Below are 22,888 nucleotides of genomic sequence, written 5' to 3' on the forward strand. Positions count from 1 at the left end.
ATGTGTTCAATTAGAATTAGTATTCAAAGAGCTAAAATCAACTAAAAATCAATTGCTGATCCTAAAACCATCCGATGCAGCGCCATTCAAGTCGAACATGCACATGCGGACCCAACCTCACTTATTGCCCAAAGCATTCACCATGTCCGACACCGTGCTCCTGTCAATAATGTCCTCGATGGTGATGATGCCTATTTCTTCCTCCTCCAACTTCGCCGCCAGAACTGCCGCTGCGACAAGATCGCCGCCCAGCTCGAAGAAGTCGCTGTCGTCCGTGATCTTCATGGTCGAGTCTCTTGGAAGGCCGAGAACTGCTATCCATGCTGCGACGAGCTTCTGCTTTTTGGACTGGCTCTTGGATAAGATGGGCTCCCCGCCACCAATGTGAGGTGCCACAGTACTGACAAACCCATTGACGCCGCCATTCGCATGGGACGCCCCGTTGGTCTCGGGGTTCAGCACAGACATGGGCAGGATCGGAACCTTTGGCGTCAACGTCTTGAGAATGTCGACAGCAACTGCGGTCGGCTTCCTGCAAATACCATCGATGGCAGTGCACAACGAGTCAATGAGTAAATCTCGCGTATCTTGTTTGATGGTCCTATCCGAACAGATCAAAAGCACTTCGGTCGTGCCGTCCTTCAATGGCGTAGTCTTGATTGCAAGGTCGGCTTCGTCGGCTTCGGGACAGAAGAAATCAACCTTATGTTGAGTTTCATTCAATTCAACGCTGCCCTCTTCCTCAATGTTTTGATGTTGTACAATGCTGCTCATGCGAGTATATTTTGGCCATGTTGTACATTCCCGGATAATGGTGCGGCTTCCTAGAACTTCATGAGGGATGCTGGCTGCATGCTGATCCTGTAGTGTCTGAAGAAGTTCCACATTCGTCGTCCCTGTGTGAAGCGTCGCTCGGACGGGGATTATATTGATGCAGCATCCGATCACCTTTTCCACGTCTGCCACGTCCAGGTTGCGGCCTGATACAACGTGTCCAAAGACGACGTCTGAAGTAGCCGACAGGGACGCCAACACGAGGGACCAGCTGGCTTTCAGTATCGTGGCGAACGTGATGCCATGTGATGAGAGTGAAGATGAAGGGATGATTCGTTTCGTGAAAGTATTGTAGACGTTAGAGTAGGACGGTTTCGAATGAGAGACAATATTTGTCATATTCGAATCTCTGAGAAGGTCCTTCCAGTACCTGGATGTTTCCTCATGGTCCAGGGAATGGAGGCCTTGTAAGTAGGTCGAATAAGGCGTCGAGGACGTTGCCGGCGTTGTACCTGCGAATGCCTCCGAAAGACTTTTCCAGATGTGTGGTAAGCACACACCGTCATACTGTGCATGCGAAATGCGCATAATGATGCGGTGGCGAGTACTTCCAGCCTTGGTGACAATAAAGAATTTGAGCAGAGGATCAGTCAGCCTCGTGGGCAAAGCCGTGTCTTCCTTGCACAGACTCTCCGTGAAATCTGCTATGTCTTCGCGTGTCTCCCTGACATCGACATCCACTTCCAGATGTTGCAGCACAACCTGCAAGATATCATTCTGGTGGATGGCAAAGATGGTTCGTAGTATGTCGTGTGCAGCAACGAACTTGACTAATGCCTTTTGCGCTGCGTGGACGTCGAGTGGGATGTCAGAAGCTCCATCCAGCCACAGGTAGTTGCGAAAGCCACGTGTCATCATCAAGGCATGAGAGACGGCTGTCTTCTGAAAGTCTGTCGCAGGATACACGTCAATGATATTTGACATGGGTGTCTGTAGTTGCAAAGCCATTTCTTCAATAAGCTTGTCGGAATGCGCATGGCCCATGAGGGAGAAGGGTACACAAGTGGTGATACCGTTGGTGGTGAATTGGGTACGGCCATCGACTTCCGCTGCCATTGCCGAGAGCACAGGACTTTGGAAGAAGTCCTTCACTGAGAGTGAGAGGCCTTTCTCGACCGCGAGTCCGACTAGTTTCATAGCTAGAATCGAATCTCCCCCAAGTCTGAAGAAGTGATCACCGATACCAATGGTAGATGATTCGACAGACAGGATTCGAGCCCACAAGTCTCGCAGCATGTACTCCGTCTCGGTGCTAGGCTCTTCTTTCGCAGCATCTTCCAGTGCGTATTTGAGTTTGTCTTCTTGGCTTAACGATCCTGCTAGCTCTCTCAAACCTCTCCGATCCACTTTGCCATTCATTGTCAGTGGTACCTGGGCCATGGGAATGAAAAGCGATGGGACCATGTATGACGGCAATGATTCAGCCAAAGACCGCCGGAGTTTGATCAAATCTTCTCTGAGATTATCGTCCAGAGTCAACATCTTCGCCGGACCGCTAACGGTTGTCGTATGCAGGAATGCAACCACGGTTTGTTGTCCACCTTGACTAGTCTGTCGCACTGCTTCAACCGTAACATGTGCGAGACTGGGCAGATTGACGCGAATGGCGTGTTCGATCTCCCCTAGTTCAACACGCTGTCCACGGATCTTCACCTGTGTATCCTTTCGGCCAACGAAATGAATTGTGCCATCCTCATTATATTGCACAAGATCACCTGTGCGGTAGAATCGTCGCGGAGCCCCTTGTGGCTCGGATCTTGCCCACACGGGGTTGGCGACGAAAGCACTTGCCGTCTTCTCCTCGTCTCCCAGATATCCTCGAGCCACAGTTGGCCCTTCTAGTAGAAGTTCACCAACGCAGCCAACTGGCACCAAGCGATTGAAGTCCAAGGGGTCCGCGATCCAGTAGAGAGCGCCGATGGCTTTACCAAGGTCGGCAGGATCGCTTGTGGCTTTTGCTGGCGGAGCTCCAGAGCAGTATACCGAGCACTCAGCTGGGCCATAGCATACAATCAGGTCCAGAACGTTATGCCACTTAGCGATGGTATCTCGAGTACTGGCCTCACCTCCCAAGACCAATTTGCGTAAGCTGGGGATGCCTTTAGCTGGGAGTAAGCTCGCAACCGTGGGTGTCAAGAACGCCCAGTTACATTGGAACCTGTTGATAGCGCCTGCCAAGTCATTCATCCGATCGTGCTCCGATGGAATGCAGATACATCCGCCTCGTTGAAGAGTGGTGAAGATATCGGCGCAACTGACGTCGAAGGTGTAGGCAGCAAATTGCAGCAGGCGGGTGTTGGGGCCGATGTCCCACTCGGTTCCGTGCGCCTTGGAGCTCGAGCAAAGGCTGCGATGTTCAATGACAATTCCTTTGGGTCGTCCCGTTGAGCCAGACGTGAATAGAACATAGGCGGTGTTCATGGGATCGATATGAGGAAGTTGATGGGTCTTTGGGATGGAATGCTCCATAGCCTTGTAGAATTCCTCATCGATCGATACGATCTTCGCGCCTTGAACCTCCCTGAATTTGGCTCGCAATTGAGGCGCAACGAGTAGTATCTTTGCTCGTGCATCCTGAATGATTAGTTCTAGCCGGCCGAGGGGATGGGCGGGATCCATATTGACACATCCGCCGCCAGCTTTCATGACAGCCATTTGCGAAACAACAGCCCATCTAGATTTTTCGAAACATAGTGGCACAAGCACCTCAGGACCAACACCGGCATCAACCAAATGGAGAGCAAAGCGAGTGGATAGTCTGTCAAGCTCACTGTAGGTGAGTTTCCCATCCCACGCGTCGACCGCGAGGGCATCAGGTCTTGCTCGTACCTGCTCTGCAAACACGCTGGGAACATTGGTCTCCAGTACCTCGGGATAAGTCTTGTTCCAAGAGAGAATCTGGGCCATGTCTCGCTCGCCAAACATGCTGATCTCGGCCAGCTTCTGGGACTCAGATGCATCATTGAACTGTCGCACAACGTGTTCAAAGTGGTGAAGCATCCGTTCGACACGTTCTGCTGGTATGATGCTCTTGTCAAAGCGTGCCTCTAGATTCACCTGAGCATCGTCCAGGCTGCATTCCACGATGAGAGGATAAGTATCAAAGTCCTTCAGTGGAGGTGAGACATCGTCGGCGCCGAGGAGTTCATTGTGGTGGACGTCGAATTGGACCGTGGGCTGGACGACAAAGATATTTTGGAACTGAACAGCATTAGCCGCCACCTCGCTGATCTTCGCAATGTTTTGTAGACCGAAGTGCTCATAAGGGATCATCTCGGTCGCTTGGTCTTGAGCCCGCTTGAGGGATGCCGAGACAGTCAGATCTTCGGACAAAGTTACCTTGACAGGTACGGTCGTGATGGTAGGCCCTATAATCTTTCCAATGTCCGCGACAGGGCAATTGCGGCCTGAGAGTGTTACACCGAAGACGATATCTTTGGAGTCGGCGTATTGAGAAAGGCAGAACCCCCAAGCTTCCCGCAACACGGTGGCCATCGGGGTTTCTGAACCAGCTTTGCGGGTGATAACGATTGAATGATGAACCGCATGATCAACTCTCAAGCGATGCGTTGCAGCAGGCTGCTCTGGGAATGTCGAAGCCTTGTCTCCAGACAAGTATCGCTCCCAAAAGTTGTATGATGCCTCGTCACTGGTGCTTGACAGATATTTGATGAATCGGTTAAATCCTGGTGCATGAGGTGCCGTGATTTCGAGATAGTGCGAGCGAACCTGCTCGAGAACCAGCGGAACAGACCAGCCATCATACATGCAGTGGTGCGCAGTCCAGACGAAATGTCCATCATTAGTCAAGGCGTAACGTGACAAGGGCTTCCCATATGCTGCTTCCTCGTCCTGATCTTTTGCCAAGTATTCCTCCAAAGTCTCGGCAGATCGCCAGGTGAATGAATCTCTGAGGACGACCTGCAACGCGCGAGCAGAGTCGGCCTGGACGATGGCAGTGCGTAGTATGGGATTATTTGCGACGGTCATTTCCCATGCTGACCTGAACTTGGCAATGTCCATCGAGGCAGGTAGTTTGAACACTTTTTGGGCCACGTAAGCTCCAGGGTTAAGTATCGAGAGGACCATCAAGCCTTCTTGCAATGGCGTGCAGGGATAGCAGTCTTCAACCTGGCTCTCCAAGACTTGGCACTTGAATGCTAGTACCTTCCGTACATCATTCATAGATACGTGTGGATGCAGAAGATCGAATGGCATTAAGTCTGGCGTACTGGAGGGAGTAACATTTCTTTCCGCAACTGATGCCATCTCGCACAACACCGGGTGCTGGAATATATCTGAAACTGTAAGCGACAATCTCGAGGTTGAGTTCGCCACAAGCTTCATGGCCATGACCGAGTCGCCACCCAGACGGAAGAAGTTGTCGTCGGCTCCAATCTGGGAAATGGAAATCTTTAGTACTGCTTGCCACAGGCGGGCAAGCTCCTTCTCGCTCTCGTTGGTGAGAGGGCGCTTGATCTCTTCAGATAAGGAGAAAGGGTTAAGGTCTTCGTCAGAAAGGCGTGACACTTCAGCGCGAAGTGCCTTGCGGTCGAGCTTGCCCGCTGTAGTCGTGGGCATCCTGTTGACTGGAATGTATAGTGAAGGCATCTCATACGGTGGTAGTAGCATGGCCAATGTCTTTCTCAAATGAGACACGTTGTCCTTGGTATCGTCTGGCCAGCGGGAAAACATGTCAACACCCGATAATTTGTCGGGAAGGCACAAAAAGGCAGCAAGGCAAGCTCGCTCCTTTTGCCCTTGAGGTTCGACCACTTCGACAGCAACTTGAGAAGCGCCAGGAAAGTTAGCTTTGGTGTGATGTTCAATTTCAGAGAGCTCAATCCGTTGTCCGCGGAGCTTGACCTGGGTATCTCGTCGCCCGAGGTAGGTGATGGTTCCGTCAGAGTTGTAGCGGACAAGGTCACCAGTATTGTAGATGCGCTGCTTCGTACCGCCAGCAGCGTTTGGTAAGAAGTCTTTACCCTCCTGAAAGACACTGTCTGTTTTGGCCTGATCGTTCAGGTATCCCGTGGCCAAGGTGGCTCCAGACAGGAACAGGACACCGACAGCTCCGACCGGGGCAAGCTGACTGTGATTGTCCAACTGCACGATCCAAGCCTGCGCGCCAACGGCTTTTCCTAGTATGTCATTCCGGTCCTTTGGGCTCTTGAAAGTCTTCATGACCGCGAAGACGCAGGTCTCAGTCGGGCCGTATCCATTCATCAGATGCAGTCTGTCAGCCCAAATTTCAATGTTATCTTTGCCCAGAGCCTCGCCACCCAAGATGAGGGTCTTCATCGTTGGAATTTGCTCCGGCGTTAGAATGCGGACCAGGGATGGAGTCATGAAAGATGTGTTCACTCTCAGTCTTGTGATGAATCCTGCTATGTCGCTCATTCGCTGGGAGTCGGAAGGGACACAAATGCAGCCTCCATAGGCGAGGGTGGTGAAGATTTCCAGGATACAGGCATCGAATGTGTAAGCCGCAAATTGGTACATTCGGGTGGCAGGGCTGCAGCCAATCTCCCTTCCATGGTGCAAAATACTGCTGCTCACAGCAAGATGTGGCAGGACCACGCCCTTTGGGAGACCGGTGGATCCAGATGTGAACAGAGTGTACGCGACATCGGCTGGGGAGACAGAAGTCTGAGGTGCCTCTGTGGCCTTGCTAGACCATGTTCCAGAGGCGGATCCTACAGTCAGTACTGCAGCCACGAGTCTTCTCATGCGATCACTTGAAGCTTCAGATGCCAGAACGAGCTTGCTCCCGGTTTGTGCAATGATCGTCTGAAGTCGATCATCGGGATGAGCTGGATCCAAGGGAACATAGCCGGCTCCTGCTTTCATGATTGCAAGCATCGCAACGATTGCCCAAGCGCTCTTCTCAAAGACAATCGGAATCAAATCGTTGACATGTACTCCTGCTACAACCAACTCGTTGGCTAGCTGGGAGGTGTGGTGGTCGAGGCTGCGATAAGTGAAATTCCCGTCCCAGGACTCAATAGCCGACGCATCTGGACTGTTGCATGAACTTTCCTGGAATGTTTGATGTACGCATTTGTTGATATCCGCTGGTCTGTGCTGGTTCCATCCATAGACCTTCTCCGCGTCTTGTGCGCCGAATAGATTCAACGATGTGACTGTTGATTGAGGTGTGTCAAGAATGGAGTCCAATGCAGTGGAAAGGGTGTTTGCGACATTGAAAGCTTGGCCATCTGACAACCTACTGGTGAAGTAGCTCATGTGAACGTGGATGCCCTGTTCGCTGTCCGCAATGCTCACAGAGACGTCGTACTCGGTGGGGTCAACGCCGTCCATGTAGCGGAGTAAAATGTCACCTTCCTTGAAGTCTCCGTGTGCACGACGTTGGAAACTCAAAACCGTGTTGAACAAGGTCTGGCCTGCTAAACCTAGCTCGTGCTGAATTACAGCCAGACTGGTGTGTTGGAATGGCAAGGACTTCAAATATTCGTCCTGTAGATCTTCAAGGACATCGACCGCTTTTCTCTTGCCAATACGGTCGAAGTCAAGAGAGCAAACAAGCATATTGATGAATGCGCCGACAGCATTCTCAATCCCGGGAACTGGGACTTCGCGGCCTGAGGCCAAGTAACCGAAGCAAACATTATCGTCACCAGTATAAGCTTGCAAGACAACTCCCCACGCTAGACGGAAGATGCTTGCGAGGGTGATGTTATTTTGCTGACAGAAGTCTCGAATGCGTACTGCATTCGGAGTCAGGACCTCGACGTTACGGAGATGTCTTGTTGGTTGCATCACGTCATCCGTCAACACAGGGAAGTGGCAAGGCCGGACTTTGCCAAGATGGTTGACCCAGTACTGAAGAGATTGTTCTCGCGGCTGTGAATCCAGGTAGGCAATATAGTCACCGTAGAGCGGTCCTTGTCCTGTTGGAAGTGGACCTTGAAATGCTTGAAGCCATTCGGACATCAAGACACCCATCGACGTTCCGTCCACGAGCGCGTGACTGATTTCGAGCTTGGCAAAGACTCTGCCGGAGGACGCTTTCAAGATGGTCAGACAGTGTGCTGGTTTAGGGGCCGCATAATCGAAGCCCTGCAGGGAGTGTAAGTGGGAAACAGCATTCTCAGCTGATGCCTCGATGAAAGCCACTCGTGCCGCATGCTTCTTGAGGACAAGTTGATCATAGGGTCGCTGGCTGATCTTCTGAATGAATACTGTTCGTAGTGCCTGGTGACGATCAACAACAAACTGCCACGCCTCGCCAAGTTTCTCGACATCGATCCGAGACTTGCTGGTCGACAACACCTCCACGATAATTTGAATTCGGTATGCACCCTGAAGTCTGTTTTGGCTCAACAAGATGCCCTGTTGCATGGGAGAGCAGACGTAGATATCCTCGATGCTTTCAGCATTGGTAGCGATCTGTGACAGCTGCTCGAGCTCGAATTTCCGTAGAGAATGGTAATCTGTTGGAAGCAGAGGAAAGTCACTCAGAGTCAACTGGAGATCCGAGCTCTTCAGTGATCCGGCAATCTTCATGATAGTGGATTTATAAGCATCCGCCCAAGCCTTGATTTTGTCTTCGTGTTTCATGTGTCGGTTGTAAACCATGGAGAAATGTGCTTGGCCGTCAAGGATATAGACATTGATCTCAACAAGGGCAAAGCGTTTCACACGGGGCCCCGTGTCACCTTTGTTGAATGGTTCCGGCTGAAGCAAACTTGTCGATTGCTTTCCGGCTTGAAATACGCCAAGATAGTTGAACAGAATCTCAATGGGGGAATGTTGAGCAAATGCCACCTTGCCGCGCTCGTTGGAGAAGCGAGAATTGAAATATGACCACCCATTTCGAGGGAGTTGCTTTCTTTGGTCCTTAACTTGCCGGACGGTAGCAAGCATGGGCGCGCTGCTATCGGACGAGACAAACAAGGGAAACATCGTGGTGAACCAACCAACCGTCTCGGTACTGTCAATCTGAGCATCCCATGATTCCCGACCATGGCCCTCGTTGAAGATGGCAGGTGGCGCTCGCCCGAAAGTTTCACTGAAAGATTCGAATGCCGCGGAAAGGAACAGGTCAAGTGCGTCCGTTCTCATGGCTTTGTGACAGCCTCGCAGGAGAAGTGTAGTATCACTCTGGCTGAAATCAAACTTGACCTCCTCCGTCTCTCCACGATAGTTTGCCGTGGTTGCCATTCCCCAAAAGGAATAGTCTGCTGCGGGGACTGCATAAGGTAGTACATCCTCAGGGGCCAAGTTGGTACGGGCATGCTCCGCCTGCAACTTCACCCAAGACTGGAACGGGAAGGGGGATGGGCTCGGAAGGAACGTCTCTGTGGTGAGAACTTCTTCCAACTGTCGTATAATGACCCTCCAAGACACCAGGTCGACAACTAGATGATGGGCCACGAGGAACAGAATCTGAGAGTCGGTTGATATATTGATTAATTCAGCGGCAAAGACAGGGCCGTTTTCGATGTCGAGTCCCTCTTGCGACTGCTCCGCAATCGATAGTGCCTCTTCGCGGGTGTTTGAGCTGTGCACACGGTAGCGGTACGAATCGACGCTGTGAATGGGGACTACCTGTGACCACTGGCAAGCATCGTCCTGTCGGAAGCGAGCTCGAAGCATCGAATGATTTTTGACGACGTGATCGATGGCTTTGGATAACATCCCCTCGCTGGTCTTCCGACTGACATTGAGCAGGAAGCTCTGGTTGAACCGGTTAGATTCAGCGCTCGAGGAGCCAAGCGTGATATCAGAGAAGTACATGGATTGGATTGGGGAGAGTTCGAATGGAACATCGTAAGCTTCGCTGTGCAAGAAACCGTCTGACCCTGTCGACTGAGCGGTAAGTGCCAAAGCCGAGATAGTCTTGCTGCGCATGACATCTTTCACGGTGACTTTGAGGCCCTCTCTACGACATTGAACCACAAGCTGCATAGCAAGGATTGAGTCACCGCCCATGTTGAGGAAGGACTTGTTGATATTGACTTGCGCAACAGGAATGTTCAGGACCGTTGATACGACCTTCTGGATTAACCTTTCTTGCGAGGTCGCAACCTGCGCTGTCCATTGCTCCTCCTCGACGTCAAGGGAACTGATGTATGTCTCATACGTGAGTTCCCCAACCCACCGAGACACTCTGACTCTGTCGATCTTCTTTGAGGCCGTGAGAGGGAAGGCTTCGAGGAGTAGCCACACAGATGGAACCATATATCCCGGCAGATGACCTCGAAGGTCGGCTTTCACAATCGCAATCTGAGCTGCCGCCTGTTCTCTTGTAGTTTTGTCCCTGATCGTGCGTGGTTCCTGGGATGCCACGGTCTTCGTTGAGAATTCTGCTGGTGCTACGACGGTGACCAACTTCCTTCTGCATATGCCCGTCTTTGGCAGAAGTACAACAGCGTAACGCACCAGATCGTGCGCGGCGAGGTGTCGCTCAATCTCACCCATTTCAATGCGTTGGCCGTTGAGTTTGACTTGTCCATCTCTCCTGCCCACATAGACCAATGTGCCGTCACCTTGGTACCTGACCAGGTCACCAGACTTGTACATGCGGATTGATCGATACCCTGATCCACGCCATTCCGGGGCGGTTATGAAGGCCTCCGCAGTCTTGTCGGCATCCAGGTAACCTCTGGCGAGGATGGGCCCTTCGATCAGTAGCTCTCCCACACTGCCAATTGGAGCCAGTCTGTGGGTGTCCAAGATGTCTACGACCCATAGAAGGGAGCCGTTACCACCATTGCCTCTGCTGATGGTGGCTGGTGAATTACCATGACCAAGATCCGCCATCGACGTCCAAATTGTGCACTCCGCTGGTCCAAAGGAGTTGATGACGCGTACTTCATCCTTCCAGGAGTTCACAATGTCTTCACGCACTTGCTCTCCTCCAAGCGCAAGAGTACGCAAGCAGGGAACATCAGTTGGAGTCAGCATGCTGGCCATTGAAGGTGTCAGGAATGTCCAATTGACTCCGAGGCTATTCATTGCTCCGGCAGGGTCATTGAGCCGCTCAGATTCGTGAGGAATGCACACACAGCCACCTGAAGTGAGTGTTGTGAATATCTCAGAGTTGCTTGTATCGAACGTGTATGCCGCAAATTGGAAGACTCTTGATTGTGGAACAATCCCCATTTCCTTGTTGTATGCGACCATTGACGTGAATCCGCTGTGCGTGAGACATATAGCCTTTGGCTTTCCTGTGGAGCCGGAGGTGAAACAAATGAAAGCAGCATCGTCACAAGATGACGCAGTGACCAGGACGGGAACCGTGGCGGGTATCTGGTGGAAGAGTCCAGCATCAACAATCAGGACTTTGTCGACGATATCTTCCAACCGCTCCGCGTAAGCAGCTGAGCCAGTCAGAACGAGCTTTGCACCAGTTTCCCGCACAATATTAGACAGATGTTGTGTGGGATGTGTGGGATCCATTGATGCATACGCTCCCCCAGCCTTAAGTATTGCCAACATACAGATGACGGCGAACCTCGACTTATCGAAACAGAGAGGCACCTTGTCGCCTGTTCTAACACCGAGTTGGAGGAGATGATGGGCCAGGCGGGTTGAGGTCTCGTCAAGCTCCTTGTATGTCATGCCGCCATCCCATCCGGCGATCGCGGATGCTTCTGGGCGTTCGGAAGCATGTTTCGCAACCTGCGCGTGGATTAGTCCTTCAATCTTTGTAGGTGCGACGCCATTATTGTTCCATTGAAAATGTAACTCTCGATCCCCCGGGCTTAGCAGATCCAGAGCCGATATAGTAGTCCTATCTTGGTCAAGCATTTGGCTCAGGATTTGCGAGAAAGTCGCCGCCACTCGATCAGCCTGTTCGCTCGTCAAGAAAGTGTTCCAGTAGCTTATGGAGATTTCAGTCGCCTTGTCACTGGCAATAATGTTGACACTCAAATCGTATTCGGTGGGATCGCTGCCCTGAAGATAGTTGATACTGATTTCACCGCCGGGATCGACACCCTCTGCCATAGGTCGTTGAAGTGAGAGTATGGTGTTGAACATCCGAGTCGAAGTGAAGCCCAGGCTGTGTTGAATTTCCGCCAGGGGAGTGTGTTGGTAAGGTAGGCAGTCCAAGTATTCGTGCTGAATCCGCCTGACTGCGTCAGCAATTGACACGTGGTCTCCAGCATCGATTCGGCAGATAAGCATGTTGATGTAAGGTCCCACAGCTTCTTCGATGTTCGCCACAGCGACATCGCGACCAGAGGCGAGAAACCCAAACAACACATCAGTAGAGCTGCTGAAGGCACGAACGACCAAAGCCCATGCCATCTGTAGTACATTGGCTAGTGTGACACCGTGTCCCCGTGAAAACTCTTGCAACATTCTCGTAGTAGCCTCAGAAATAGCAACCGTCACAGCTTCAAGCGTCTTGGAGCCTACGAGCTCGCTGTTGAGGGCGGGAAAGGATGAAGGCTCTGCTCCAGCCAGGTAACTCTTCCAGTAGTTAAGAGACTCTTCCGGTGACCGTTCTTGCAGGACAGAGATATAGTCGCGGTAAAGTGGTCCGGGAAGCAGAAGCTGCTCATAGCCTGCTGCCAAGTCTTTCATGATCACGGCCATTGATGCGCCATCGATCAGTGTGTGACTTAGCTCAAGGTTGAAAATCAGCTTCTGCGGCATTTCAAATACTGTCAGTCGATGTGGTGGCATTTTCTCTTCATAGTCGACAGGGTTGGTATACGGGTATGTGACAAGTGCATCATATGATTCAACGAAGTCAATCCTGGGAGAGAACTTCTTAAGGACATATTGGTTGAATAGACCGCCTTTGGACGCATTCTCCAGAAAGAACGTGCGAAGGATGGAATGTCTGTTGACCACCCGCTTCCAGGCAGCAGCAAGAAGATCTTTTGTAAGAATAGTAGTCGACTGGGCCGACTTCACTTCGCACACGACATAGAACTTGTAATTGGTGGAAGCCTGGGCCTGGCTGATCAAGATGCCTTGCTGCATGGGCGAGCAGGGGTAACCATCCGAAATATCCTCAAGCCCGGCGAGGCCCATTTGGCGAGTTTCTCGATCAAGCAATGCGAGGTCCGTCTCCGAGAGCATGGCAAAAGCGCCTGCGCTCTCCGAGGAAACCGTCAGTGTATCTTTCTGCTTAGCGACTGTGGCGGTCATAGCGAGTTGGCGGATTGTCTTGCTGAGCAATATGTCTTTGACTGTAATCGACATACCATTTACTCTGGAGCGCGAAGAGACTTGCATCGCTGTGATGGAATCACCTCCAAGTCCCACGAAGCTCTGTTCCATGGAGACTTTGTCGAGTGGCAGGCCAAGGACTACGCTGAGCACACCACGAATGTTGTCCTCGGCCTGGGTTGTGGGCAACGACACCTCCGTAGGGGATGCTGAAGGCTGAAACTCTTGCTCTGGAATGAAATCTAGGTCTTCGATCCAGCGTGAAACCCTCGACCTATCTGTCTTCCCATTGACAGAGAGGGGAATGGTCTCGACAACTAGCCAGACTGACGGCATCATGTAGCCTGGGACCCTCTCGGACAAATGTGAGTAGGCTCCAGATACTTGCTCGGCCGCTGTATGGCTCCGGGACAAATCCACGATTGTGATCTCGTCGGCACAAGCTGTTGAAGGCAATTCCCTTAGAGCCACGATTGCGACAAGCTTCTCTTTCACCGGGCCGGCTTTCGGGTATGTCACGACAGCATTTGCTACGTCGTCGTGACTTAGAATGTTGTGCTCAATCTCTCCCATTTCGATGCGTTGGCCATGAAGCTTGATTTGAAAGTCTCGACGTCCAATAAAATTGATCGAACCATCCGAATTATATCGAGCCAAATCACCTGTTCGATATAACCTGCGGTCGGCGCCCTTTGTATTGAGCGGCATCCAGGGCGGATCCGAGATGAACGCCGCGTCCGTTTTTTCCTTGTCCTTCAAATATCCGCGGGCGACGATAGGTCCTTGGATGAGCAGCTCTCCGGTACAGCCGATGGCACAGAGTTTGTCGGGATTGCCAACTTCAGTGATCCACATCAGGGCACCCAGACCGAAACCAATATTAGCCGGTGACGTGCCCTTGGGTACGGGATGCAGCCCAGTGGACCAGACTGAACATTCCGCAGGGCCATATATGTTAACCAGGTACAGCTTGTCTGCCCACAATGCAATGTTTTCCGCCCTTACAGCTTCACCGCCCAGCGCAAGCACTTCAAGCCCAGGCACGTCCTCGGGATGGAGGATGCTCGCCACTGAGGGAGTGAGATAAGCAATGTTGACATCCATTCGGTTAATGACCCCAGCAAGGTCGTCCATGCGCTCTTCGTCGTTGGGAATGCAGAGGGTGCCTCCTAGCATCAGGCAAGTGAATGTTTCGCCAATACTGACGTCGAAGGTGTATGACGCAAACTGGAGGATCCTTGCTCCTGGACCGTATTTCATGGCAGGCCCATGGGCATGTGCACTCGTGACGAGGGAATGGTGCTCGAGGACAATCCCTTTGGGTTTTCCTGTACTTCCGGACGTGAAAACAACAAATGCGGGATCTTTTGGTGAAGCCATCTTCCAGCTTGGTACGCTTGTGCACGTGCGGCCGAGCGCCTCTAAGAGAGATTCCGCTACCACCACCACTTGGTCTACCAATCCTTCAAAGAGGCTTCTGTGTGCGGGAGCGGTGAGCGCTATTCGCGCATCACATTGTCGAAGAAGCTCCTCTCGGCGTTTCTGGGGATGATTGGGGTCAAATGCCACGCATGCGCCGCCAGCTTTCAAGACGGCCAGTTGCGCAACAGGCGTCCAGACCGACTTTTGAAAGCTTAGGGGAACCAGGACTTCAGGCGCAACTCCGAGCTTGCTGAGGTGTGCTGCGAGGGCTGTGCTGAAGCTGTCTAGTTGAAGATATGTTAGCTTTCCATCCCATGCCTCGACGGCGATGGTCTCGGGCCTTTGAGAGACCTGCGAGGCGATCTGGTGATGGACGCAGGCGTCAATATCTTCCCAATCCTGGTTGTTCCATAATTCGAGTTGCTGACGGTCATTGTCGCTCAAGACGGGCATCTCAGCCAAGGTCCGGTTTGGGTGATCGAGGATCGCTGTGACCACGTGTTGGAAGGTCTCGAACACATTCTTGGCCATAGCGTCGCTGATGTTCGAAGTGTAATATCGAATGTTCATGTGCATTGACCTGCGAGAGATAGAGACATTGACACTGATGTCATATTCGGTGGGATCTACGTCTTCAATGATGTGGAAAGAGATGTGCTCTTTGCCCTCGGCTACTTGGATGACTTCGCCCACAGCACTCTGCAAAGACATAATCGTGTTGAAAAGCGGCTTTCGTTGTTGGAGGCTATGTTGTATCTGGGCCAGTGAACAGTGTTGATGGGGCATCGCTTTCAAGAAGGAATCCTGGACGGATTCTACCAACTGGATGATGTTGTCGTTTGGGGGCAGCCTCAATCGGCAGATGAGCATGTTGATATACGCACCCACGGCGTCTTCGATACCCAGCACAGGAGCATCTCTGCCAGCGGACAGATATCCGAAGCAGATGTCGTCCTGACCGGTGTAACACTTGAGGACGATAGCCCAGGCTGTTTGGATGATGCTAGAAGGTGTAAAGTTGTGCTTTCGAGCGAAGTCTTGCAATTCTGCACCCGCGTGAAACTCGGAGCTTAGTTCGTGAAGTTCGTTGGGAATGGCAGCGTCGTCATTGAGCACGGGGAAGTGGCAGGAGGAGACATCTGCAAGATACTCTTTCCAGTATTCCAGACTGTCTATTTCATTCAATTGTTGAAGGTAGCCGATATACTCGGAGTATCTCATCTCGACTTGAGGGTCCAGAAGCCCGGAGTAGGCTGCACTGAGGTCCCGGAACATGAGAAGAACAGAGACTCCATCTATCAGGGCATGGTCAATCGCAGACATGCAGTAGGTCTTTTGTGGAGTCTTGTAGATGACAAGATTGACGCGAGGTTGATTGGGGGAAGCCACGATCTTATGCCTGCGGACGGCTTTGTGGATCTCGGTCAGGTCCTGGCAGTTGACTACCGACACAATGGGTACTGCAGACTTCAACACCACCTGATCGTGAGACGAGTGTTCAGAAATGCTTGGGACAAAAATTGTTCGCAAAGAGGAGTGCCGCTGAAGTAAGGCTTGCCAAGCTTGCTTGAGGCGGTCAATGTCGACATTGCCAGAGGATACGATTTCGCACACAATACGCAGCTCGTAGCTGGCAGCTTCCCGATCCTGACTCAACATGATGCCCCGTTGCATGGGTCCAAGGGGATATGCGGCTTCTACCTCACCAACGTTCAGGCCCAAATGCGGCAAGGTCTGCCGAGTGAACTGGTCCACATTGTAGGTGATTGGAAATGCAACGATCTCTGACCCTGTCCCAGAACGTGCCCGGCTGGCAAGCTCCACTAAGGTTTTGCTTTGTATCATGTCTCTGATTGATACATTGATTCCACCCTGCCTCAATCTGGCCAATAGTTGCATGCCTAGGATGGAATCGCCACCGTTATTGACGAAAGACCTGTTGAGGTAGACACGGCCAACCGGTATATCAAGGACATCGCTGCACAACTGAAGTATCTGCTCTTCGGTTGGGCTTGAGGGCTGCGGTGCTACTTCAGCCCCGGTGATGATGTTGTACGTGGATTCGTCCATATCCACGGCCCACTTGGCTACCAAGACCCTGTTGAGCTTGCCGGAAATGGTAAGAGGTATTGATTTGACAGGTATCCAGACTGATGGAACCATATATGCGGGGAGATGCTCTGAAGCATCCTGAAAGAGGGTGGCTATTGAATTGGATATCGACTCATCGGTCCTCGGTTCAATCAGCTCCAGCTGTCCAGCTTCTTCACCTTCGGGTGTCTGTTTGAGAGACATCACCACTGTGAGTTGATTCTTGCACGGTCCTTGGCGAGGAAGAATGACCACAGCTTGCCGTACGTGCGTGTGTACAGCGACATGATGTTCAATTTCACCTAACTCTATCCGCAGCCCACGTAGCTTGACTTGGGTGTCCTTGCGCGAGATAAAGTTGATACTCCCATCGGGATTATATCGGGCCAAGTCTCCAGTCTTGTACATTCGCCTTGACTTGCCGAATCCACGATCCGGCAGCCAAGGGAAATCGTCCAGAAAAACAGCTTCCGTTTTCTCAAGGTCTTTAAAGTACCCTCGAGCCACGATTGGTCCATGGACGAGGAGTTCCCCTGGTGCACCAGGTGGCATGAGCCTCCGATGGTCCTCTGGGTCAACAATCCAGCACAAGGCACCAAGAGGATATCCGATGTTTAATGGGTCCGATTGCGGGTTAAGCCTGGGATTTCCCGTAGCAGCAATTGAGCATTCGGTCGGACCGTAGCCGTTTGCGAGTTGCAAGTGTGGCGACCATGTCTCCACGTCGACCCTTCCTAAGGGCTCTCCGCCCAGAACCAAGAACCTCAGACCAGGCACCATCTCTGGTGACATAAGCTTGACAAGTGAAGGTGTCAGGAATGCCCAGGTAACGCCAAACTCTTGAATGCAGCTGGCAGGACCTTTGGCGCGGGATGCATCTCCTGGTATGCAGACGCATGCCCCGGTGATCAAGGATGTGATGACTTCGAGAATGCTAACGTCGAAGGTAAAGGAAGCGAGTTGAAGGACTCTGTCAGTGGGCAGCATCCCGGACGCATGTTGTTGGGCCAAAGACCCGGTTAGGAACTGTCGATGCTCAATCACACAGCCTTTGGGTTTCCCGGTGGATCCGGAGGTGAAAATAATGTACAACATGTTAGATGGTGTGACATCCAATCGCAAAGGACGATCAGGTCTAGGGAGGCTTTCGACTGAGTTCCTGTCGACGATGATAACTTCACTCTCCGTCCAGCTCCACATTTCTGAATATTCTGGAGCGGTCAACATGATCTTCGACTGTATCTGACCCTGGATCTCCTGGAGGCGCGCCTTAGGGTGGGCAGCGTCGAAAAAAAGCATGGTACCCCCGGCCCTGACAACGGCGATCATCGCAACCACTGCCCAAGCCGATTTGGGAAAGCACAGAAGCACCACCGCCTCAGGACCAATGCCTTTTGACTGCAACTCAAGCGCGAGCGCGTTGGACAGGCGATCGAGCTCTTCATAGGTGAAGCCCTTGTCGGAAGAATGAACCGCCATGTTGCTTGGGTGCATTCTGGCTTGCTCTCCGAATAGATCCCCAACGCACCTATCCACTGACTTTGGCATTTCGTTATTCCATGAAAAAAGCCTCTCTAAAGACTTTGGATGCACCAAGTCCAGGCCGGATAGCCTGGCATTTGGATTTTGGACAACCTCACCAAGAGCCTGATGGAAAGTTGCCACAACGTCACTTGCCAGCACTTGCTCGACGCAGGACAAGGAGTAAACCAGATTCGTCGTCGGATTCGACTGGGACAATTGTACCTCCATGCGAAGGTCGAAGTGCGAATCAGGGTCGCCAACAGCGGCATCAAAGCTGAGTGCAGTCGAGCAGAATGGTTTTCCGTCCGTGGTCCTCAGGGCGGGAATATCGGCAAGGTTTGCGGCTTGAAAGTGGTCAGTTTGCTCCATATCGCGCTCGATTGTCCCTGAAATGGCCAGGACGGTGTCGGAGCTGACGGTCGATGCTGCACAGAGCCTTGCACCGCAACCTTCGCTCCGCTGACTCACAAGACCAAACGAAACTGATGCATTGCCCGTGTAAGTGTTCAGAACCAAAGCCCAGGCTGTTGCGAAGACAACCTCGACAGGAGTCCTGTGCTGTGCGCTTACATTGCGCAATCGTGAGAGCACTCTGGGTTCGACGGGGAGCGAAAGTGACGCGATGCCCTTGGCTGCTCGGGTGGTGTCAACAATTGTAGGGAAGACGCACGGCTCGGCGTGTGCCTGCCAGCGTTGCCAGAAATCTGTTGCAGCTGTGGTTGGATTAGAGGTCAGTTGGGAGCCCATTTTACCTGGTGCGCTTGCTCAGCGTCGAAACCCCTCCGTCCAGCCTAGAAGAATTGCAAGGATCGTGCGTGACTATCTTGTCAAAGAAAGTATGGTACAAAAGGATCAGCGAGCGCAGGCGCGAAGGTGGAATGGGACCTCGACAAAATGTGTTCTCAGGATCAACACTCGAGACAGTGTTGCTGAGTCGATTCGACAGCGAGGTCCAGAATCGCGCTCGATATCGTAAAGTTGTCGATGTCTCTTTTGCCTGGAAAGGATCAGCGAAGCTAAAGGCTGAAGCTTGCAGGAGCACCACAGCTTCCTGTGTGCATAACGGGGTCCCTCGTGAGAACACAGGCATTCTGTGGAACTCTGGTAAGGGCAAAGCTGGGAGATGGACCAAGCACTCTTTCGTTAGCGGTATAATAGCGTAACGACCCTGTCAACAGGTATTGATACCATACATGTGGCATACACGGTACAAGTCTTACCACGCAAGGCAGTATTCACCATGGTCGGGGGGCACCTCGTAAAGTCGCCCAAAAGTCATTCTAAGCACTAAGGATGGGGGCTAGAACCAAAAGGACGTTGTGACTGGCAGGTGAAAGGCCACATGTAAAATCAGCGAGCGGCTGCGGTGCGGTGTTCCCATGCGGCTGGGGGCCTGACACGATGCTGTGCATTGAGTGCTCGTAATCAAAAAATATGTCTGGACCAAACTCATTGAACTCGGCCCCTCCCATGATTGTGGCGCGCAGCTTTGAAGGCCATATCTGATCCCTAAGCTCTTGGACCATTTGGCACGGGCACCATTCCCCAGCCGTGTTGCACCGTTTCGAGTGGCATGTCAGCACTTGTGAAAGCTTCGGCAGGTGCAGCGGTACGGCAGGAATCTTGTTTGTTGTATTTTATGTCACGCTGGGTCGGGCATTGTGTGACGATGAATTGCGCCCTGGAAAGGATGAGTCTGCACCGATCGGGGTAATGGTGGTGGTCTGGATTCAGTAGGTGGTTGAGAATGAAATTGAGGAGAGAAGAGGAGAGGAGCTGCATTTGACACGTCACGTCACGTCACGTCACGTTACCTCGGTTTCTCCGGTTCCGAGTTCCGGAGAAAGAAACTCTCGACAGCTTTTGCTTATCTCGGGCATTTCGGTTATCAATCTAAGGTACAGATCTAAGGTACAGGTATTTTTGCTCACGAATATGATACATCCCACGCCAACTCCAGTCATGTCACATCATTGCATTTCCTTCCACATGGCCGAAAAATCAATGGCAGGTGAGCTGGCAGAACGCGGCCGGAATCCAGGCTGCAGCTGCGTAACCACTCTGGGCAGCTGCATCTTCGGTCGTGTACGCACCGGCGAGTTCAAAACGTCGCGTGGCTTGAAGCGCAGCATGGGGCCCAGCTTGGACCCGGTGATATGGTCCTCAAGCGGGAACTCGCCCTTGAAACCCCACCCTTTCAACGTCTCATCACCGTCGGCAATCTGGAAATCAAACATGAAGACAGCATACGCCACCGCAAGGCTGAGCTCCACCATGGCCATACCTTTGCCTACGCAGCCTCTTGTGCCCATGGAGAAGGGGCAGAAAGCTGACCGCGCCTGTTGCACAGATTCCTCGGTGTTGCCCGACTCCCCTTCCAGCCATCGCTCGGGCCTAAACTCGAAAGGTGCAGGGAAGTACTCCGCATTGTGGTGAATGCCGTAGATCGGCACGCCCACCTCAACACCCGCCGGAAATGACTGGCCATCAACCACCGCTCCACCAGGTTGCACTTGTCGGAACAATGAAGAGCCTGCCGGTGGTGACATGCGCAGAGCCTCATCGATACAGGCGCGCAGATACCTCAGTTTGTTCAAGGTGGGACCAGTTTGAATCTCATCCTCGGACTCGAAAGCGTCTCTGACCTCCCTCTTCAGTCTCTGATAAGCGCGCGGTGTGTGAGACAGATAGAAGAAGATGGCTGCGAGCGCAGTTGATGAAGTGTCAGCACCTGCCACGCAAAGAGTGGTACTCTCAGCCAAGAGCTCCTTTGCGGTCAGTTTGTCTCCGGTAAGCGGATCATGCGATGATCGAAGAATGGATACCACCGTCCGCGCGATCGGAGTGCATTCTGGCTTCATGCATTGGTCCACCAGTCCTCCAACGAAGGTGAGAAACTGATTTCTAGCTCCGATCGCCTTGGGAAAGAGCCACCGATCAAGCCGCCCAATCTGGCGGATGATGGGGCTCTGCAACAAGACGCTGACACGGACGTTGGATTGCTCAATTGCCTCTGGTATTTGACGATGCCGAGCAGATGCCAGCAGATTATATCGGACCCCGAAGACCACATCGCCCATAATGTCGAATGTCAGCCAGTTGAACCAGTTGGACATGTTCCGTGGCGGTGTCCAGGGCTCTCGTGGACCAGAAGTCGGGCTGATTGGACTCATCGGTGGCTCCAGTCCTAGACTACGCTCGTCGGTGTCAGAAATGCAATCGAAGCATTTCTTGATGTGCGCCATGATGGTCGGCTCGTGCGAGCGCACGGCGGCATCGGAGAGGCCCAGGGAAATGATACGACGACGGCGAGCGTGTTCAGTTTTGTTGATCATTGTCAAGCTGTTAGCCGCGCCATGGCGGAGCACTCGATAGTTGGGACTTTTCTGGAAATTTTTCGAGCCGACGTATATGTCCTTCAACGCGGTAGTGTTCTCAATGTTGAGTCGAGATGGTGCATAGCGAACATATGGCCCTGGTCCGATAGATCAGCGCTGGTTCATGCTGGTCAGCCTCTCTTCCAGAACATACCATATCGTTGATGTTGCCGCCACATGTCGACATGAATGTCACCTTTCCACGCATGGTAGGCGGCATAGAGGTCCGTCACCTTGGCAAGTAGAGGGCCAGGGTATTCGGAGAGGGGGTGGAAGTAAATGCGTCGGATACAGAATGCGATCAGCTATGCCGAGCAGCGTGATGCAGATTAGCTTTCCCTCCGCAAACTGTACTGAAGGTACTCAAGAAGAACTCACAGTCAATACAGAAAGTACGGACAGGAACACAAAGACCCGGAGAGTGCTCTGAGCCGCATACGCAATGAGGCCCATTTTGCGAAGGTCAGCCACCCCAACAATCCTTCTCAACGTGATGCGGACTTGGGGCTGCAGGAATGCAAAGTGAAGAGTAAAGGAAGATGCGGAAATCGGCACTCGGCTGCAGGCAACGCATGAAGCTTGAATTGGCGATATCGTGACTATGATGATATTTCCCCTCGAGCTTTAAACTCATACAACATTGAAGGTTCCAGAACGCTTGCTTGTTGAGACGCTGATGGCTGTGAGAGACGTCCCAGAATAGCCGGAGGCGTAGGTGAGGTGGGCCGAGTTCCTTTTGGTATCATGCATTCTCAGCCTCCATGTGCCCCTCGATTTGGTATATCTCGACAGAGGCTTGGACGAAGGACTATCCCTCGTGGATGGGGCCATTCGAAATTGACTTCAGCATCGCCTGAGAGGTCAAGCCTCGGTGATAACAGGTAGTCTCGACGGCAGATAAGTGCTATGTCATTACAAAGATATGTCGTTACCTGCAGTCAACTGAATGTCTCAGTACGGCTAACACTTGGGCAGATTGGGGGCCGTAACAACCATTATCACCGTGTGCCAGGACTTCCTTCTTCTTTCACTCCCATGTCACTAGTCAGCCGCAAATTCTCATAACTCCATCAGTACATTGGCTCCGCATATCCTTCATTGGGGCCATTTACACGTACGTAGGTAGGAGGGTGGTCAGGCTGTAAGGCGTCCATATCCCACACCTTCCTTAACGAGGTGCGCGCTAAAGCTTAGACCCACAATGCCCTACCCGCCCCCACGGCTCACCCCGATATGCGCTGTACACCTGTGATGGGCCAGAATTGCCAGGTGTGTAAGGCCGGTTCGTCGGTTTCGGCATAGAATTGACAGAACAGCGCCATCACTACTAGCGCTGGAAGCATGTGGCCCTGTGCGCGGATTTGGAGTGTGTTCGTGCGACATGACAGCTTCCCCTCTCCATCGGCTTCCCCGTATGCTTCACAGCCATGCCCTTGCGGCCGAATTCCTCAGCCGGAATGTGACGGGTACATGGCCAAGGACAAGGTTCA

The 22,888-nt window shown here is 52.3% G+C and overlaps 2 protein-coding genes across 2 annotated transcripts; both read right to left on the bottom strand.

Annotated features, from left to right (window-relative positions):
• Window positions 1-30: 30 nt before the first annotated feature.
• Window positions 31-19,149, bottom strand: EDD37DRAFT_349340 (uncharacterized protein). The gene has a single exon (XM_062811753.1). It carries the CDS (start codon window positions 18,766-18,768, stop codon window positions 118-120), a length of 18,651 nt encoding a protein of 6,216 aa, XP_062672363.1. The 5' UTR covers window positions 18,769-19,149; the 3' UTR covers window positions 31-117.
• Window positions 19,150-19,938: 789 nt separating this feature from the next.
• Window positions 19,939-22,332, bottom strand: EDD37DRAFT_627306 (cytochrome P450 3A31). Its single transcript, XM_062816362.1, has 3 exons — window positions 21,777-22,332; window positions 21,553-21,703; window positions 19,939-21,496 (listed from the first exon to the last, which is right to left on the bottom strand). Exons 1-3 carry the CDS (start codon window positions 21,849-21,851, stop codon window positions 19,992-19,994), a joined length of 1,731 nt encoding a protein of 576 aa, XP_062672364.1. The 5' UTR covers window positions 21,852-22,332; the 3' UTR covers window positions 19,939-19,991.
• Window positions 22,333-22,888: the final 556 nt, after the last annotated feature.

This window comes from Exophiala viscosa (genome assembly GCF_022695815.1).
Source record: "Exophiala viscosa unplaced genomic scaffold EDD37scaffold_3, whole genome shotgun sequence".
Classification (NCBI taxonomy): Eukaryota; Fungi; Ascomycota; class Eurotiomycetes; order Chaetothyriales; family Herpotrichiellaceae; genus Exophiala; species Exophiala viscosa.

Excerpts from the sequence above, each read along its gene's own strand:
- EDD37DRAFT_349340 (XM_062811753.1), bottom strand. The coding sequence starts at position 18,768 with ATGGGCTCCCAACTGACCTCTAATCCAACCACAGCTGCAACAGATTTC.
- EDD37DRAFT_627306 (XM_062816362.1), bottom strand. The coding sequence starts at position 21,851 with ATGGGCCTCATTGCGTATGCGGCTCAGAGCACTCTCCGGGTCTTTGTG. Across the intron at positions 21,704-21,776 it reads CCGTACTTTCTGTATTGACT|CTGATCGCATTCTGTATCCG; the intron begins GTGAGTTCTTCT and ends TGCTCGGCATAG. Across the intron at positions 21,497-21,552 it reads GCGGCAACATCAACGATATG|GGCCATATGTTCGCTATGCA; the intron begins GTATGTTCTGGA and ends CTATCGGACCAG.